Source organism: Protopterus annectens, chromosome 14.part0, assembly GCF_019279795.1.
Source record: "Protopterus annectens isolate FY-2018-M chromosome 14.part0, PAN1.0, whole genome shotgun sequence".
NCBI classification, from domain to species: Eukaryota; Metazoa; Chordata; order Ceratodontiformes; family Protopteridae; genus Protopterus; species Protopterus annectens.
In genome coordinates, this window is record NC_056748.1 from 807,763,095 (window position 1) to 807,777,227 (window position 14,133).

General features: G+C 43.8%; 1 protein-coding gene across 3 annotated transcripts in view; it reads left to right on the forward strand.

The window, feature by feature from the left end:
- The window catches only part of SFXN2 (sideroflexin 2), a 666,316-nt gene that overhangs the window by 510,772 nt on the left and 141,411 nt on the right, over positions 1–14,133 (forward strand). For all 3 annotated transcript variants that reach the window (XM_044056549.1, XM_044056546.1, XM_044056548.1), the window contains exon 9: positions 13,371–13,420. In XM_044056549.1, the coding sequence (XP_043912484.1) occupies positions 13,371–13,420 (50 nt within the window). The remainder of the gene's footprint in view (positions 1–13,370; positions 13,421–14,133) is intronic.

Genomic DNA, 14,133 nt, shown 5'->3' on the forward strand with positions numbered 1-14,133 from the left:
CCACAGTCGGCCTGAATTCCAAAGTCCTGGTCCGACGTCGGTTGCTGTTGCCTCTTCCCTGACGTCAGTGCACCAGGGGTATAAAAGATGCAGCCGACGCCATTTTCTTCAGTTTTTCTTGCCGCGTGGTGCCCAAAGCAAAAGCAGTTCGCAAGTGCCGGTCGGTCGACTCCTGAGATTTTCAAATCCGAATTTCAGAACCAAAGTCTTCATTAAAGCTAAGTACCCCGTTGGGGAAACTTTTTTCTTGCTCCAGACCGATGTCAGAAAAAGTTAACAATTGTATTTCTTGTGGGAAGCAATACCTCATAATGATTTTCATTCTTACTGTATTCCTTGCCTAGGCCCTGATCACGACGTTCCTAGCTGTCGGTTTTGCGCTAGATTTAACCAACGCACTATTAAGCGTCAGTTCGATTTTGCATTTCATTACTTTGGCCGCAGATTTAACTATACAATGCCGTCGGAACAGCCAATGACCGGAGTTTACAAAAAACGCAAGGAGAAGGAAAAGGATAGGCATCTGAGGTCCAAAACCGATGACGAGGCCTCCGCTAGGCCACTCGCCGGTTCACTGGTTCTCAGTGAGGCGCTTTCGCAGTCCCTGGCGCCCGCTACCTCAGAGCCACAAGGCCACTTCCGACTCCCACGTGGAGCCGACTGGGCCTCTGCATACTCAAGGTATTGGACTCTCAGAAACCATTCCCTCAGATGGGTCCAGAGCGCTGAGCAGGCATCGACTTCAGAGGGTGTCTTCAGACCTACACAGTTATATGTTAAGCCAACTTCAGCTTCAAAGGCAAAGACTAAAACAGTTCTAAAGACAAAAAAACAAGTACAGCATTCTCCTACTCAGACTTTCATGCCTAAAAAACAGATGCTTAAAATGGCCGAAGACCCAATTACTTTGATCAGGGGTTCCCATCCCCCTCCTGATAAGAGGCCTACGCAAGAGACAGAATATGATTCTTCTGATCAGGTTTCAATTTCCTCTGATTCCTCTTCTGAACAGGGATACTGATGTTCTTCATTCCACATTGCTGCAGTCCTAACTATTGGGTAGTCCGCTGTCCAGTCGGCCCGAATACCAAAGTATATGGCTGACGTCGGTCAGGGCGCATTAGACTGACGTCAGAACGTCAGGGTACTAATGCGCATGACCGACGTCATATCCTCAGTCTTTTTTGCCGCATGGTCCGATGCAGAAGCAATTTTGCGAGTGCAGGTTGGCGTTCTGAAAGTTTCTGAAGTCAGAGTTTCAGACCGAATCAAAGTTGGCTAAGTACCCCGTTGGGGATTATTTTGTTTTTTTCTTGCCTCAGTATTTAACCGGATGTCAGAAAAAGTAAATAACTGTATTTCTTGTGGGAAACAGATACCTCATAGGGATTACCATACTTTGTGTATACCTTGTTTAGGGCCTGAGCACGACGTTGTTGGATGCCGCTCTTGTGCTAGATTTAACAAACGCACTATTAAGAGAAGGTTAGACTGTGCCAGGTTAGTGTTTGGGAAGCGTTGTAACTATAAAATGCCGTCGGATGCTCCGACGCCGGCTTCGGCTAAAAAACGCAAGGACAAAACAGCAAAGCCTAGAGGGGAAGAACCGACAGTTCCAGACGTCGGTTCTTTAGAGGGCTCAGTGGAGCCGGAGGTTTTGCCAGGTGTTTCTTTGGAGTCTCAGGGAGAGACTTTACTGTTACAGGATGTTTCCTCTCAGGAAGTAGGCCAGGCTGAGGGGGCTTCTCAGGTGGCTGTTCTTCCCTCACTTCCTAAGGTGGTTAGGGCCTCCCCTTCTGTTCCCAAGGCTTCCTTAAGGGGCAGGCCAAGTTTTGCTTCAGTCGGGGTTTCTCCTAGTGCTTCAGGGTCTTTGCCTAAGAAACATATGCTTAAAATGGCAGAAGATTTGATTACTATGATAAGGGGTTCTATGCCCCCTCCTGATAAGAGGCCTAGGGTGGAACCTGAGTTTGAGAGTTTTGAGCAATGCTCGGAGGCTTCTGAGTCTTCGGCTGAAGACTTGCGGGAGTTCCCTACTTATTCTGATTCGGATGTGGATGATTCTACTCCTTCGGCTTCTCCTCCTGAGGATTTTTCATTTTCAGAGACTTTGCATTCCATGAGGGAGCATTTTAAATGGGAAGGCCAAGATTTCTCTGATTCCAGGAAAAGGCTTAGGGAGTTTTTGTTTTTACCCCAGCACAGGCCTTTAGCTATACCTCCTGTTTTGAATGTGGTGGAAGATGTTTTTGCAGAGGCTTCCCTGAATCCTGATTCTTTGCCTCCGGCCCCAGTTAAACCGGATAGGTATTATAGGGTGCCTGAAGCTCATAAGTATCTTTTTAAGAGTCCTAGGGCAGACCCGGAAACTGTCTCTCAGGGGCCTAAAGGTGTAAAGGCCTCAGTTGTTAAAAATCCTGTCCCTCCTGATAAAGAGGCAAGGGCTTTGGATAGATGGGGAAAGAAAGTGTATACTTCTTCCACTTTAGCCATGAGGGCGTTGAATTGTCAGTTTCACATGTTAAAATATCAGAATTATCTTCTTTCACAGTTGAAATCTAAGGTGGATGCTCTGGCGGAAGGTATTGACTGTAAAGAGTTGCAGGATTTAGTTCATGTGTCTGAACAGGTGGGTAAACATTCCTTGCAATGTGGTTTTGATGCTGTGCAGGCCTCCTCCAGGGTGGCTGCCACTGGTTCTGTTCTTCGTAGGCACGCCTGGTTGAGAGATCAGAACTTAGCTGAGCATGTTAAGACAAGGATTTTGGATGCTCCTTTACAGTCTGATGTGTTGTTTGGTTCGCCTGTGGAAGCAGTTTTGAAGAAAATGGAGGACAAGGCTAAATCTATGCAAACTGTTAAAGATTTTTTACAGGTGCAGCCTCCGAAGTATAGTAGAAATTGGCCTGCTAAGGGTTGGACTTTTCCTGCTTATGATTCCCAGTCTAGGGGTAGGTCTAGACGTGGTAGAGGCAGAGCTCAGGGTTCTTTTAGGCCTAGGACAGGGAGTTCCTCTGCTCAGACTTCCGGGGAGGGCAGGGGTCAGTCCTTTCGTAAGCAAACCCAATGACCTGCCTTTTCAGCTGCCAGTTCATTCTCGCCTGGCAGCACCGTTGGGAGGAAGGCTGTCTCTTTTCAAAGAAAATTGGGATTTAATTACCCACGACAGGTGGGTTCTGGATATCATTCACCACGGTTACAGGTTTTATTTCCATACCTTGCCTCCTTTCAAAGGCATGCCAGACATTCCTCCTCTACAAAGACAAGAGGCCAACAAGCAAATTTCTCTATTGCTCCAAATAGGGGCCATTCAGCCAGTTCCTGTGCCAGAAAGAGGCCTAGGATTTTATTCTCGCCTGTTCCTAGTACCGAAGAAGGGGAACACGTGGAGACCGATTTTGGATTTATCTATCCTCAACACTTATCTGGACATTCCCAAGTTCAAAATGTTGACGTTACAACAGCTTTTACCTCTACTGGGCAAAGATCACTGGATGGTAACTTTAGATCTCAAGGAAGCTTACCTTCATGTGCCTATAAGATTAAGTTGCAGGAAGTATCTGCGTTTTCGAGCTGGAAGTTCTCATTATCAGTTCTCTGCATTGCCCTTTGGCTTATCTACTGCGCCCAGAGTATTTACAAAGGTTCTGGCTCCAGTGATAGCTTACTTCAGGCTAAAAGAGATTCAAATCTACCCTTACTTGGACGATTGCCTGATTCTGGCTCAAGAAAAGGAAGACCTTCTACAGCATCTGGAATATGTCATAGCAGTGCTAAGATGCCTAGGGTATTCTGTGAACGAAATAAAGTCCAGTCTAGTACCCTCTCAAGACATGTGCTTTCTGGGTGTGAGACTGAATACAGCAGCCCAGATGGCCTATTTAACCCCGGACAAACAAAAGAATCTTTCCAGTTACTTCCATCAACTATCTCTTCAGTCCGGGCTGACTGCAAGGACAGTCCTTCAAGCCTTAGGGTTCATGGCATCTTGTATTCTGGTGCTTCCCAATGCCAAACTGCATATGAGGAAGCTACAATGGTATCTCAAAAATCTATGGACACAGCACTGCCAGGATTTGGACACTGTCATTCAAATAATACCTTGCATTCAAAAGGAATTTTTGTGGTGGGCTCAGGAATGTCACCTAAACAAGGGACTCTCTGTGACCCGGCCAGAGGCGAGTCAGATTCTAACGACAGATGCCTCAGACATTGCTTGGGGAGCGCATCTAAATGGAAAGTGGATACAAGACAAGTGGCCTGCCAGACTACAGCATCTACATATCAACATGAAAGAGATGTTAGCAGTCCAGTTTGCATTACTGGCTTTCAAGGAATTACTTCTTCCAGGGCAGGTGTTGATTCTAACAGACAACACAACTGTCATGTGGTACATCAACAAACAAGGGGGAACACATTCTTACCCATTGTGCAGGCAAGCAATGATTTTATGGGAGACTGCGCTCAGCTTGCAACTAACTCTTCAGGCAAGGTTTCTGCCGGGAGCACATAACTCCTTAGCAGATGTGTTAAGCAGACAAATCATGGATCCCCACGAGTGGAACCTGGATCTTCATGTATTTCAAACATTGACAGTGTCATGGGGAACTCCAGACATAGATCTGTTCGCTTCTCCACTAAACCACCAGCTGCCAAAGTTTTGCACAAAGAGTTTTCATCACACAGCTTGGAAAGTGGATGCTCTCTCTTTCAGTTGGAAAAATCTTCATGTGTATGCGTTTCCACCTCTGCCTCTTCTTCCAAAGGTGCTTCTAAAGGTCAGACAAGACAAGCCAAGGATGATTTTAATAGCTCCAGATTGGCCTCGGCAGCACTGGTACCCATTACTGAGGAGTCTGGTAAGGAAGCCTCCATGGCCTTTACCCTTGATTCCACACCTGTTGTCTCAGAGGGACGGTCACCTGCTCAATGTCAAGCTTCACTCTCCATCTCACAGCCTGGCATATTCTGTTTTGAAAGACAGCAGGTTTCAGCTTCCTCAACAAGTTTTAAATGTGATTATGGAAGCCAGGAGACCTAGTACAAGGAAAGTGTACGCAGAAAAATGGAAGAGATTTTTATTTTGGAGTGCAGCAAACAATTTGGAGATTTCTGAGCCAAATTTGAGTGTGGCCCTGCAATATCTTACTGAATTATTGGACAAAGGTTTGTCTTTCTCTTCCATTAAGATTCATGCTGCAGCAATTTCAGCTCACTATGATTGTGACCCACCATTGTTTTCGCATCCTTTGTTCAAGCAATTTCTTAGAGGGGCAAAGAATATAAGACCCCCACGTAGAGCTCCTACTCCTGCTTGGGATCTCAATTTTGTGTTGGAGAAACTTACTCTACAACCTTTTGAGCCTGCGGCTACTACTGAATTGAAATACTTGTCATGGAAGACTGCTTTTTTGTTGGCCATTACTTCTGCAAGAAGGGTTTCTGAGTTGCAGGCCCTTATGGCAGTGGAGCCTTTCTTGATTTTTCATAAGGATAGGGTATCATTACCTACTAATCCTTCCTTTATGCCTAAAGTGGTTTCTAGTGTGGCTTTAAACCAAACTATTCATTTGCCTACGTTTTATGCAGATCCCCAAAATAAAGGGGAAAAGATTTTGCACACTTTAGATGTACACAGGCAATTGCGTTATTATTTGAGCAGGACTAAGGATTTTAGGCAGTCTCAGCAGTTGTTTGTTTCTTTTGCTTTGAGTTCGCAGGGCAAGCCTGTGTCAAAACAAACTATTTCTAGGTGGATTGGGTGTTGCATTGCATTTTGTTATTCCCATCATGGCAAGGAGATTCCAGCTGGGATTAGGCCTCATTCCACTAGGGCTACTGCCACTTCAACAGCATTTCTAAGGGGGGTGGCAACTAAGGATATTCTGGAGGCAGCTACTTGGAGTTCAGTGCATACTTTCTCTAAGCATTATCACCTTCCTCTCTACTCTAAGTCTAGGGCTGGTTTTGCCACAGCTATTTTGCAAGGCATGTTGTCAGTTCCTGCTTCCTTATGATTTGCCAGCCTCCCTTACCTCTGCTTTGGGATTCTACCCAATAGTTAGGACTGCAGCAATGTGGAATGAAGAACATAGTACAGTTTTGTACCTACCATAAATGTAGATGCTCGAGGATCCACATTGCTGCAGTCCAATTTACCCTCCCTCCTTCCCCTCTGTGTTTAGGGGTGGTTGTGTAGGTGAGGTTATGTTCAGCTAATTTTGTATATATTGTACATATTTTTGGTGCAGGTATGTTTGGTGTTTTTTTTTGGATTTTGGGCCTTATCTTTTCAGGGTCTTCTGACATCTGGGGCAAGAAAAGACTGAGGATATGACGTCGGTCATGCGCATTAGTACCCTGACGTTCTGACGTCAGTCTAATGCGCCCTGACCGACGTCAGCCATATACTTTGGTATTCGGGCCGACTGGACAGCGGACTACCCAATAGTTAGGACTGCAGCAATGTGGATCCTCGAACATCTACATTTATGGTAGGTACAAAACTGTACTTTTTCCTCCCTATGAGGATTCTGATACTGAAGAATCCATTCCTTCAGCGTCTCCTCCTGAGGATTATTCTTTTGGGGAAACCCTGCATACCATGAGGGAGCATTTCCACTGGGAGAGCCAAGATTATTCAGAATCTAAGAAAAGGCTCAGAGACTTTTTTACTACCTCAGCATAGACCTCTTGCTATTCCACCTGTTCTCTAGACATTGCAGATGATGTATTTTCAGAGTCCGGCCTGTCTCCTGACTCTTTACCCCCTGCACCTGCTAAGCCAGACAGATACTACAGGGTCCCAGACTCTCATAAATTTTTATATAAAAACCCTGCTGCTGACCCAGAAACTATATCTCAGGGTCCCAAAGGGGTCAAGGCTTCCACTGCAAAAAACCCTGTCCCCTCTGATAGGGATTCTAGGGCATTGGACAGATAGGGGGAAGAAAGTTTACACTTCTGCTACCTTGGCTGTTCATATGCTTAAATATCAGCAATACTTAATGTCACTCCTTAAGCAGAAAATGTTGTCAAATTCTGAATGTTCTGATAAAAAGGAAATGCAGGATTTGTTGCATGCAGCTGAACAAGTGGGAAAGCATACTTTGCAATGTGGTTTTGATTCACTGGATGCCTCTTGCAGGGCCGCTGTTACGGGTTCTGTCATTAGAAGGCATGCTTGGTTAAAGGAACAGAATCTGCCTGATCATGTTAAAGCAAAATTATTGGATGCTCCTTTGCAGCATGATACTTTGTTTGGTGTTAAGGCAGAAGAGGTTTTGAAGAAAATGGAGGATAAAGCGAAATCCATGCAGACAGTTAAGGATTTCCTACAGGTACAGCCACCCAGATTTAGCAGGAACTGGCCTACAAAGAATTGGTCCTTTCCAGTGTCAGACAGGCCACAAAGAGGCAGATACAGATGTCCCAGAGGCAGATCTCAGCCCCAAGACTCATACAAGCCTAAACAATGGGGTGCTTCTACCTCCAAAAGTGGAGAAGACAACTCACAGCCATACAGGAAACAGTCCCAATGACTTTCCTCTGCCAGATCCAAGCACTTATCTTTTGTCAGCCCCTTTAGGGGGAAAACTAGCACTTTTTTCACCAAATTGGCACATGATTACCCAAGACAAATGGGTCTTGAACATAGTGTCCCAGGGCTACAGGTTCCACTTTCACACCCTGCCAAGGTCAGAAGGTATGCCAGACCTGCCACACAATCAATGGGCAGAGGCACAAAAGCAAATTACATCCCTCATGGACATGAGGGCCATTTAACAAGTACCACAACAAGAGCAGGAGCAAGGATTTTGCTCAAGACTTTTCTTGGTGCCCAGAAAGGGCAAAGCCTGGAGACCAGTACTGAACCTGTCTATACTAAACACATTTCTGGATGTTCCAAAATTCATGATGTTGACTCTGCAGCAGCTACTGCCCATTCTGGGCAAGAAGGCTTGGCTAGTAACTTTGGACCTAAAAGAGGCATACCTGCATGTCCCAATCAGACAATCTTGCAGAAGATACCTCAGATTCATAGCTGGCTCAATGCACTACCAATTCTCTGCACTGCCCTTTGGCTTATCTACTGCGCCCAGGGTCTTCACAAAATGCCTGGCATCAGTAATTGCATTTTGCAGACAAAGAGGAATTCAAATATACCCTTACTTGGACGATTGCCTTATTCAAACAGAGAACAGAGACATTCTTTTGAAGCTTCTGGCATTTGTAAAAAGATTACTAATTTGCCTAGGGTACACAGTAAACGAAAATAAATCAAAACTGGTACCTTCTCAAAAGATAATATTCCTGGGTGCAAGCTTAAATACAACTGCCCAGATGGCTTATCTCACACCAGACAACCAAAGGCAACTGACTTCTTACTTCAAAAGGTTGGCAACAGTGACCCAGTTATCTGCAAGGAAAATACTGCAGGCCTTGGGCTTCATGGCATCCTGCATTCTGCTAATTCCATATGCCAGACTGCATATGAGGAAACTACAATGGTATCTAAAAAGTATTTGGACTCAACATTGCCACAGCCTGGAAACATTAATTACCGTCATTCCCTGCCTGCAACAGGAGTTTCGATGGTGGGCACAGGCCTTTCACCACAACAAGGGTCTGCCATTCACTTTACCCACAGCCAGGCAGACACTAACAATGGATGCATCAGATTATGCCTGGGGGGCCCACATGGCAGGAAAATATATTCAGGGCACATGGCCCACAAGCCAGATGCATCTTCATATCAATCAAAAAGAGATGTTGGCTGTTCAGAATGCCCTGACAGCTTTCAAGGATCTAATTCATCCAGGACAACTACTGATAAAGACGGACAATACTACAGTCATGTGATACATAAACAAGCAGGGAGGCACACATTCCTACCCCCTCTGCAGACAAGCAATGACCTTGTGGGACACAGCATTGGCTTATCAAGTTCACCTGCAAGCACAATTCCTGCCAGGAAAAGTAAATACTCTGGCAGACGAACTAAGCAGAAACCTCATGGATCCCCATGAATGGAAACTGGATCCACAAGTCTTCAGCATGATAACAAGGGAATGGGGATGCCCAGACATAGATCTATTTGCCTCCCCTCACAACTGCCAATTACAGAGATTTTGCACAAGGACTTATCACAAACAAGCATGGAAAGTTAATGCCCTATCCTTCAGCTGGAAAAACCTAACAGTATATGCCTTTCCTCCATTGCCTCTCCTCCCCAAGGTACTCCTAAAGGTCAGACAAGAGAAGCCAAAAATGATACTAATTGCCCCAGAATGGCCACACCAACACTGATACCCAATCCTAAAGAGCTTGTCGCAAGGTCCAGCATGGACATTGCCTCAAACGTCTCGCCTACTGACCCAACAAAACAATCAGATCCTGCACAGCCAACTCAGGACCCTAAATTTGGCAGCATGGCGGATATTGTAGCCATTCAGAACACTCCTCTTTCAAAAGCTGTTATAGATGTTATTTTGGATGCCCAGTACCAGAAAATCTTATGCAGAAAAGTGGAAGAGATTCTGTGCTTGGAACCAGGAACAGGGCATTGACATGTATGTACCAAATATTCCTCAGATTTTACAATATCTAACTGAGGTGCTGGACAAAGACCTTTCCTTTTCATCAATTAAGATTCATGCCTGTGCCATTTCAGCCCATTACAATACGGAACCTCTAATCTTTTCTCATACTTTAATAAGGCAGTACCTCAGAGGGGCCAAAAACATCAGGCCTCCAAGGAGAGCACGAATACCTGCATGGGACCTCAATTATGTCTTGGAAAAGCTCACACTGCCTCCTTTTGAGCCAGCCTCAACGGCTGATATAAAATTCTTATCCTGGAAAACAGCTCTGCTCCTAGCAATAACCTGTGCAAGACGAGTCTCGGAGTTACAGGCACTCATGGCGGTGGAACCTTTTATCATTTTTCATGCAGACAGGGTTTTCTCTGAGGACAAGCCTTACGTTTATGTCTAAAGTGGTGTCCAGTGTGGCCCTCAACCAAGCCATTCACTTGCCTACCTTTTATCCAAACCCACAGAACAAGGGTGAGAGACTTCTGCATTCTTTGGACATACACAGACAGCTACGCTTCTACTTGGACAGAACTAATGCTTTCAAAAAGACTGAGCAACTTTTAGTGGCATATGCTGCAGGATCACAAGGAAAGGCTATCTCTAAACAGACTATTTCTAAATGGATAGGTCATTGCATTCGTTTCTGCTACTCACAGCATGGCAAATCAGTGCCTAAGGGCATTAGGCCACACTCTACCAGCAGCCACTTCAGCAGCCTTCTTCAGAGGAGTACCAACCAAAGACATCTAAGAGGCTGCAACTTGGAGTTCAGTGCACACTTTTACAAAGCACTACCACTTACCTCTCTACTCTAAATCCAGAGCAGGCTTTGCCACTGCAGTTCTGCAGGGCCTCATTGCCTCTCCTAATCCTGTTTAGCCTAGCCACCCTTCCTCAGCTTTGGGATTCAACCCAAGAGTAATGACTGCAACAGTGAAACACGATGAATATAGTACAGTTGTGTACCTACCATAAATGTAGATGTTTGAGTGTATTCACTGTTGCAGTCCAGGTTACCCTCCCACCGTCCCCCTTTCATTTGCTGGGTTTTATCTGTACTTCTCTATTCTATACAACCTATGTGGTGTATTTGCTTGTAGATGAAGGATATGTTTACTTTAGTGCATGCATGTTTATTGGCATAATCTATGTAGCCTACCCTTTTGGGGGCACCTGACATCTGGGGCAAGAAAAGCTAAAGAAAATGGCGTCGGCTGCATCTTTTATACCCCTGGTGCACTGACGTCAGGGAAGAGGTGACAGCAACCGACTCCAGACCAGGACTTTTGAATTCAGGCCGACTGTGGGTAGCCTGCCACCAGGTTAACCCAAGAGTAATGACTGCAACAGTGAATACTCTCGAACATCTACATTTATGGTAGGTACACAACTGTACTTTTTATCGCTGTTTATTGCAGCTGCTACTAGTAATACTAGATAATGCAGTGTCCAGTAAGGCTGAGTTGTTGTTGACCCCAGGGTCTTTGATATGCTGGTGCTGTTGAGCTTTATTTTACATTACTATAACTTTGACTTAGTACTTGAGGTTGATTACAGCTATCATTTGCAGTGTATTCCTTCCACCTTTTCCTGAAACAGCAACCTTGTACAACAGTTTGGCATGGCTTCTTTTATTTTGCCTTCTTGCACACAGCAATCATTTCAAAATGAGGAGGTATGCAGTGTGGAACTTGATTGCACGTTAAAAAGTAGACAGTCTTTTGAGTAGTATATTGTTTCAACAATTTATGTGCCTCTTATAGGTAGATATGTTTTTTAGTATATAGCATTGAACTTTGAGAAGTGTAAATGGTGTGACCAGAATCATAACTGCTCATTTTATATTGCAGTCGTTAGATAGTTGTACATGAATTAACATGGAGACATGTAAATCACATCCATCATACCTCAAATATATCAGTTCTTTCCAAAGTTAAGATTCTAGTTAAAGAAATTCCTAGTTAAAGAAGCTGGCATTCTATTACAGAAGTACCTCATGCTCAGTTCTGCGCAAATGTGTGTGTGTCTGTAGTGACTGACAGGGAAAATGGGCATGGAAATCCCTATGACTGGCAGGCATGCTCATTCACATGGTACTATGGCTGTCCAATGCACAGTTAACAAGTAAGTAAATATTACATTTAGTCTGTTTCCCTTGCACTGCACCCCCACAACCTTCTTTACATCGCTACCAATTTTTTAAAACACATTCAGCCAGTGAAATGTAACAGTCTGTACTGAGAAACTGTTTAGAGGTTTTGGACACCATGGATTTTGCGATGGTCCTACAACACATGTAAATACTGTGCTGAACAGATTACCTCAGCCTGATTGAAATGTGAAATATGTGTAAAAAAATGCTAAGAAAACATACAAATAAAAACAAAAAAGCCACTCCTTTGCTGTCATTGTGCCAACAGAACCCATTCATCAATATTCATTTCGAGACAGAAATGAATATTCAGCAGATTCAACAGAATTGTCGGCCTGGAGGCATGGTTAGGGCAGGATTTGCTACTGTGCATCCTGCAAGGTACATCTCTAATAGATCACCAAGAAGCTTCCTGCAAATGTTTCCAAAACAGTGCCATAACCTAATAAACCTGAACCTTCTCACATGTTTCCTAACTGTTGACGGTTATTTTAAAATCACACCACTCCCTTTCATGATGATGATGATCAACTGTACTGGCCTGTTTTAACCCTAGGTCTCCATCTTGTTCTATCATTCTCCCTGTCCACACTTAAAACTTTTCTTACGCTTTGAAGACAGGACAACGCAGTATGCCCTCCTTTCCATTTCACCAGGTTTGTTACCAGCCTGTCTTTCTTTCAGTACTATGAACAGTGATTCTCACTCATTATACTGGGTAGTAAAATCTATAAACATTGCAAGCAATGTACATCACTTAAAGCTATTTTGTTGGAGTGTATGTAAAGTTTTCTTGTTGTTTTCATATAATTATAGTTGTTGTATCCTTTATCTTCCTTGTAAAATCTATCTTTGGGCTGAGTCTGATAATGGTCTATTTTTTATCAGGTTTGTACCCCAGTTAACAAATTAAAATAAACTAAAATAAGTAAAATATCTTGCAATTTGAAATCAGTGTTATAGTGAGCTTATAAGTTCTGAGCACTGCAGTTTGTTTTGTGGCATTTTGTATTTGCTTTTTACTGTGTGGTATGCCTTATTCATTTTTGGATGGCTGTTTGCATTCTTTACTAAGTTAGTCTGTCAACAGTAGGTTATTGATTGTCCTCACTGTCTACGTGATTGTTTTGCCAAATCAGATGCTTGTTTCCTGTCATCCATTTTATAAGCAGATGGATTATTTAGAGGTCTATTAGAAAACAGAGTATTAATTAGATGAAATTTGCTTCTGAAATGGTTAGCAGAGAGCTGCTCTGTTCATCCATCCTTCGGATTCAGCATGCATTTTTGGTATATTTCTCATATGCCATCATCTGATTTGCTGAGTTTAAACCAGCCTACCTGTGTGTGCTGAACATTAGTAACTTCGTGTTGTGAGAGCAGCTTTCTTCAGGGTGGATTTTGGAGTGTTTGAGAACTCAAGGTTAGGCTAACTTGCCTATTTAGTTGACAGAGTTGTTTTTGGTGTAACAGGAATTGTACACATATATATTATAGCATACTTTATTACTACCACATTATGTTGGCTGAAGATAATCGTAAGAAAAGCAGAATACTAAATTTGCAAAAAGTGAGTGAAATAATGGAAGTAGTCCACTAATATTTTGCTGTTTTTTCCACAGTTCTTTTGCCAATTTTGATGGAACATCTTGAGAAATACCCATTTATGCAGGTATGTTAAGATGTACTTATAAAATTAGCCTTATAAATTTGTACTTAACACTTTCTCATCTTTCAGGTTTTGGTAGTATTTCCCACCCATCCCTTGGGTATTGCCCAGTGACTCCTCTTTCTTCATTCATTAATCCATTTTTTCCTATCCCTGGGTGGAAGCCAGGCATCTCTAACTTGGCAACAGCTCTACAGTCCATTCACCCCTTGGCTAGGGGGCCTTTTTCCCCAAATCAGTAAGAGGTGGGCAGTAAGAAGAAGGGCTGACTGTCAGACCCAGCAGATTCTGCTCCTACTCCTCTAGAGCTCCTAACTCCATTGCAGCTCTGCTGAGCTTCAGAAGTGCTGGTTACAACAGGAAAAAAGCATTTCTACAGGCAGCACTCACACACACACACACACACACACACACACACACACACACACACACACAGTGCTCAGTAGGCCTATTCTGCATGGATGATACATAGTGAAAGCACTAGTTGTCACTCAAGTAGTGAGTCAGAGCAGCCTTCCTCCCCCAGGATTGGCAGACCAGCAATGGACACTTGCTTCTTTCCTGCCCAGCCCATCCATTCTAGTGGCCATACTGTTTATAGAATGCAGGTTGTTTGGGTTACAGTCCTGGCTTTATAACTCTGCTCAACAAGGGACAGGCAGGTTTGATATAATCTTAGAAACAAAAAAGAAACGGCTGCGGGTAAAACCAAGGTG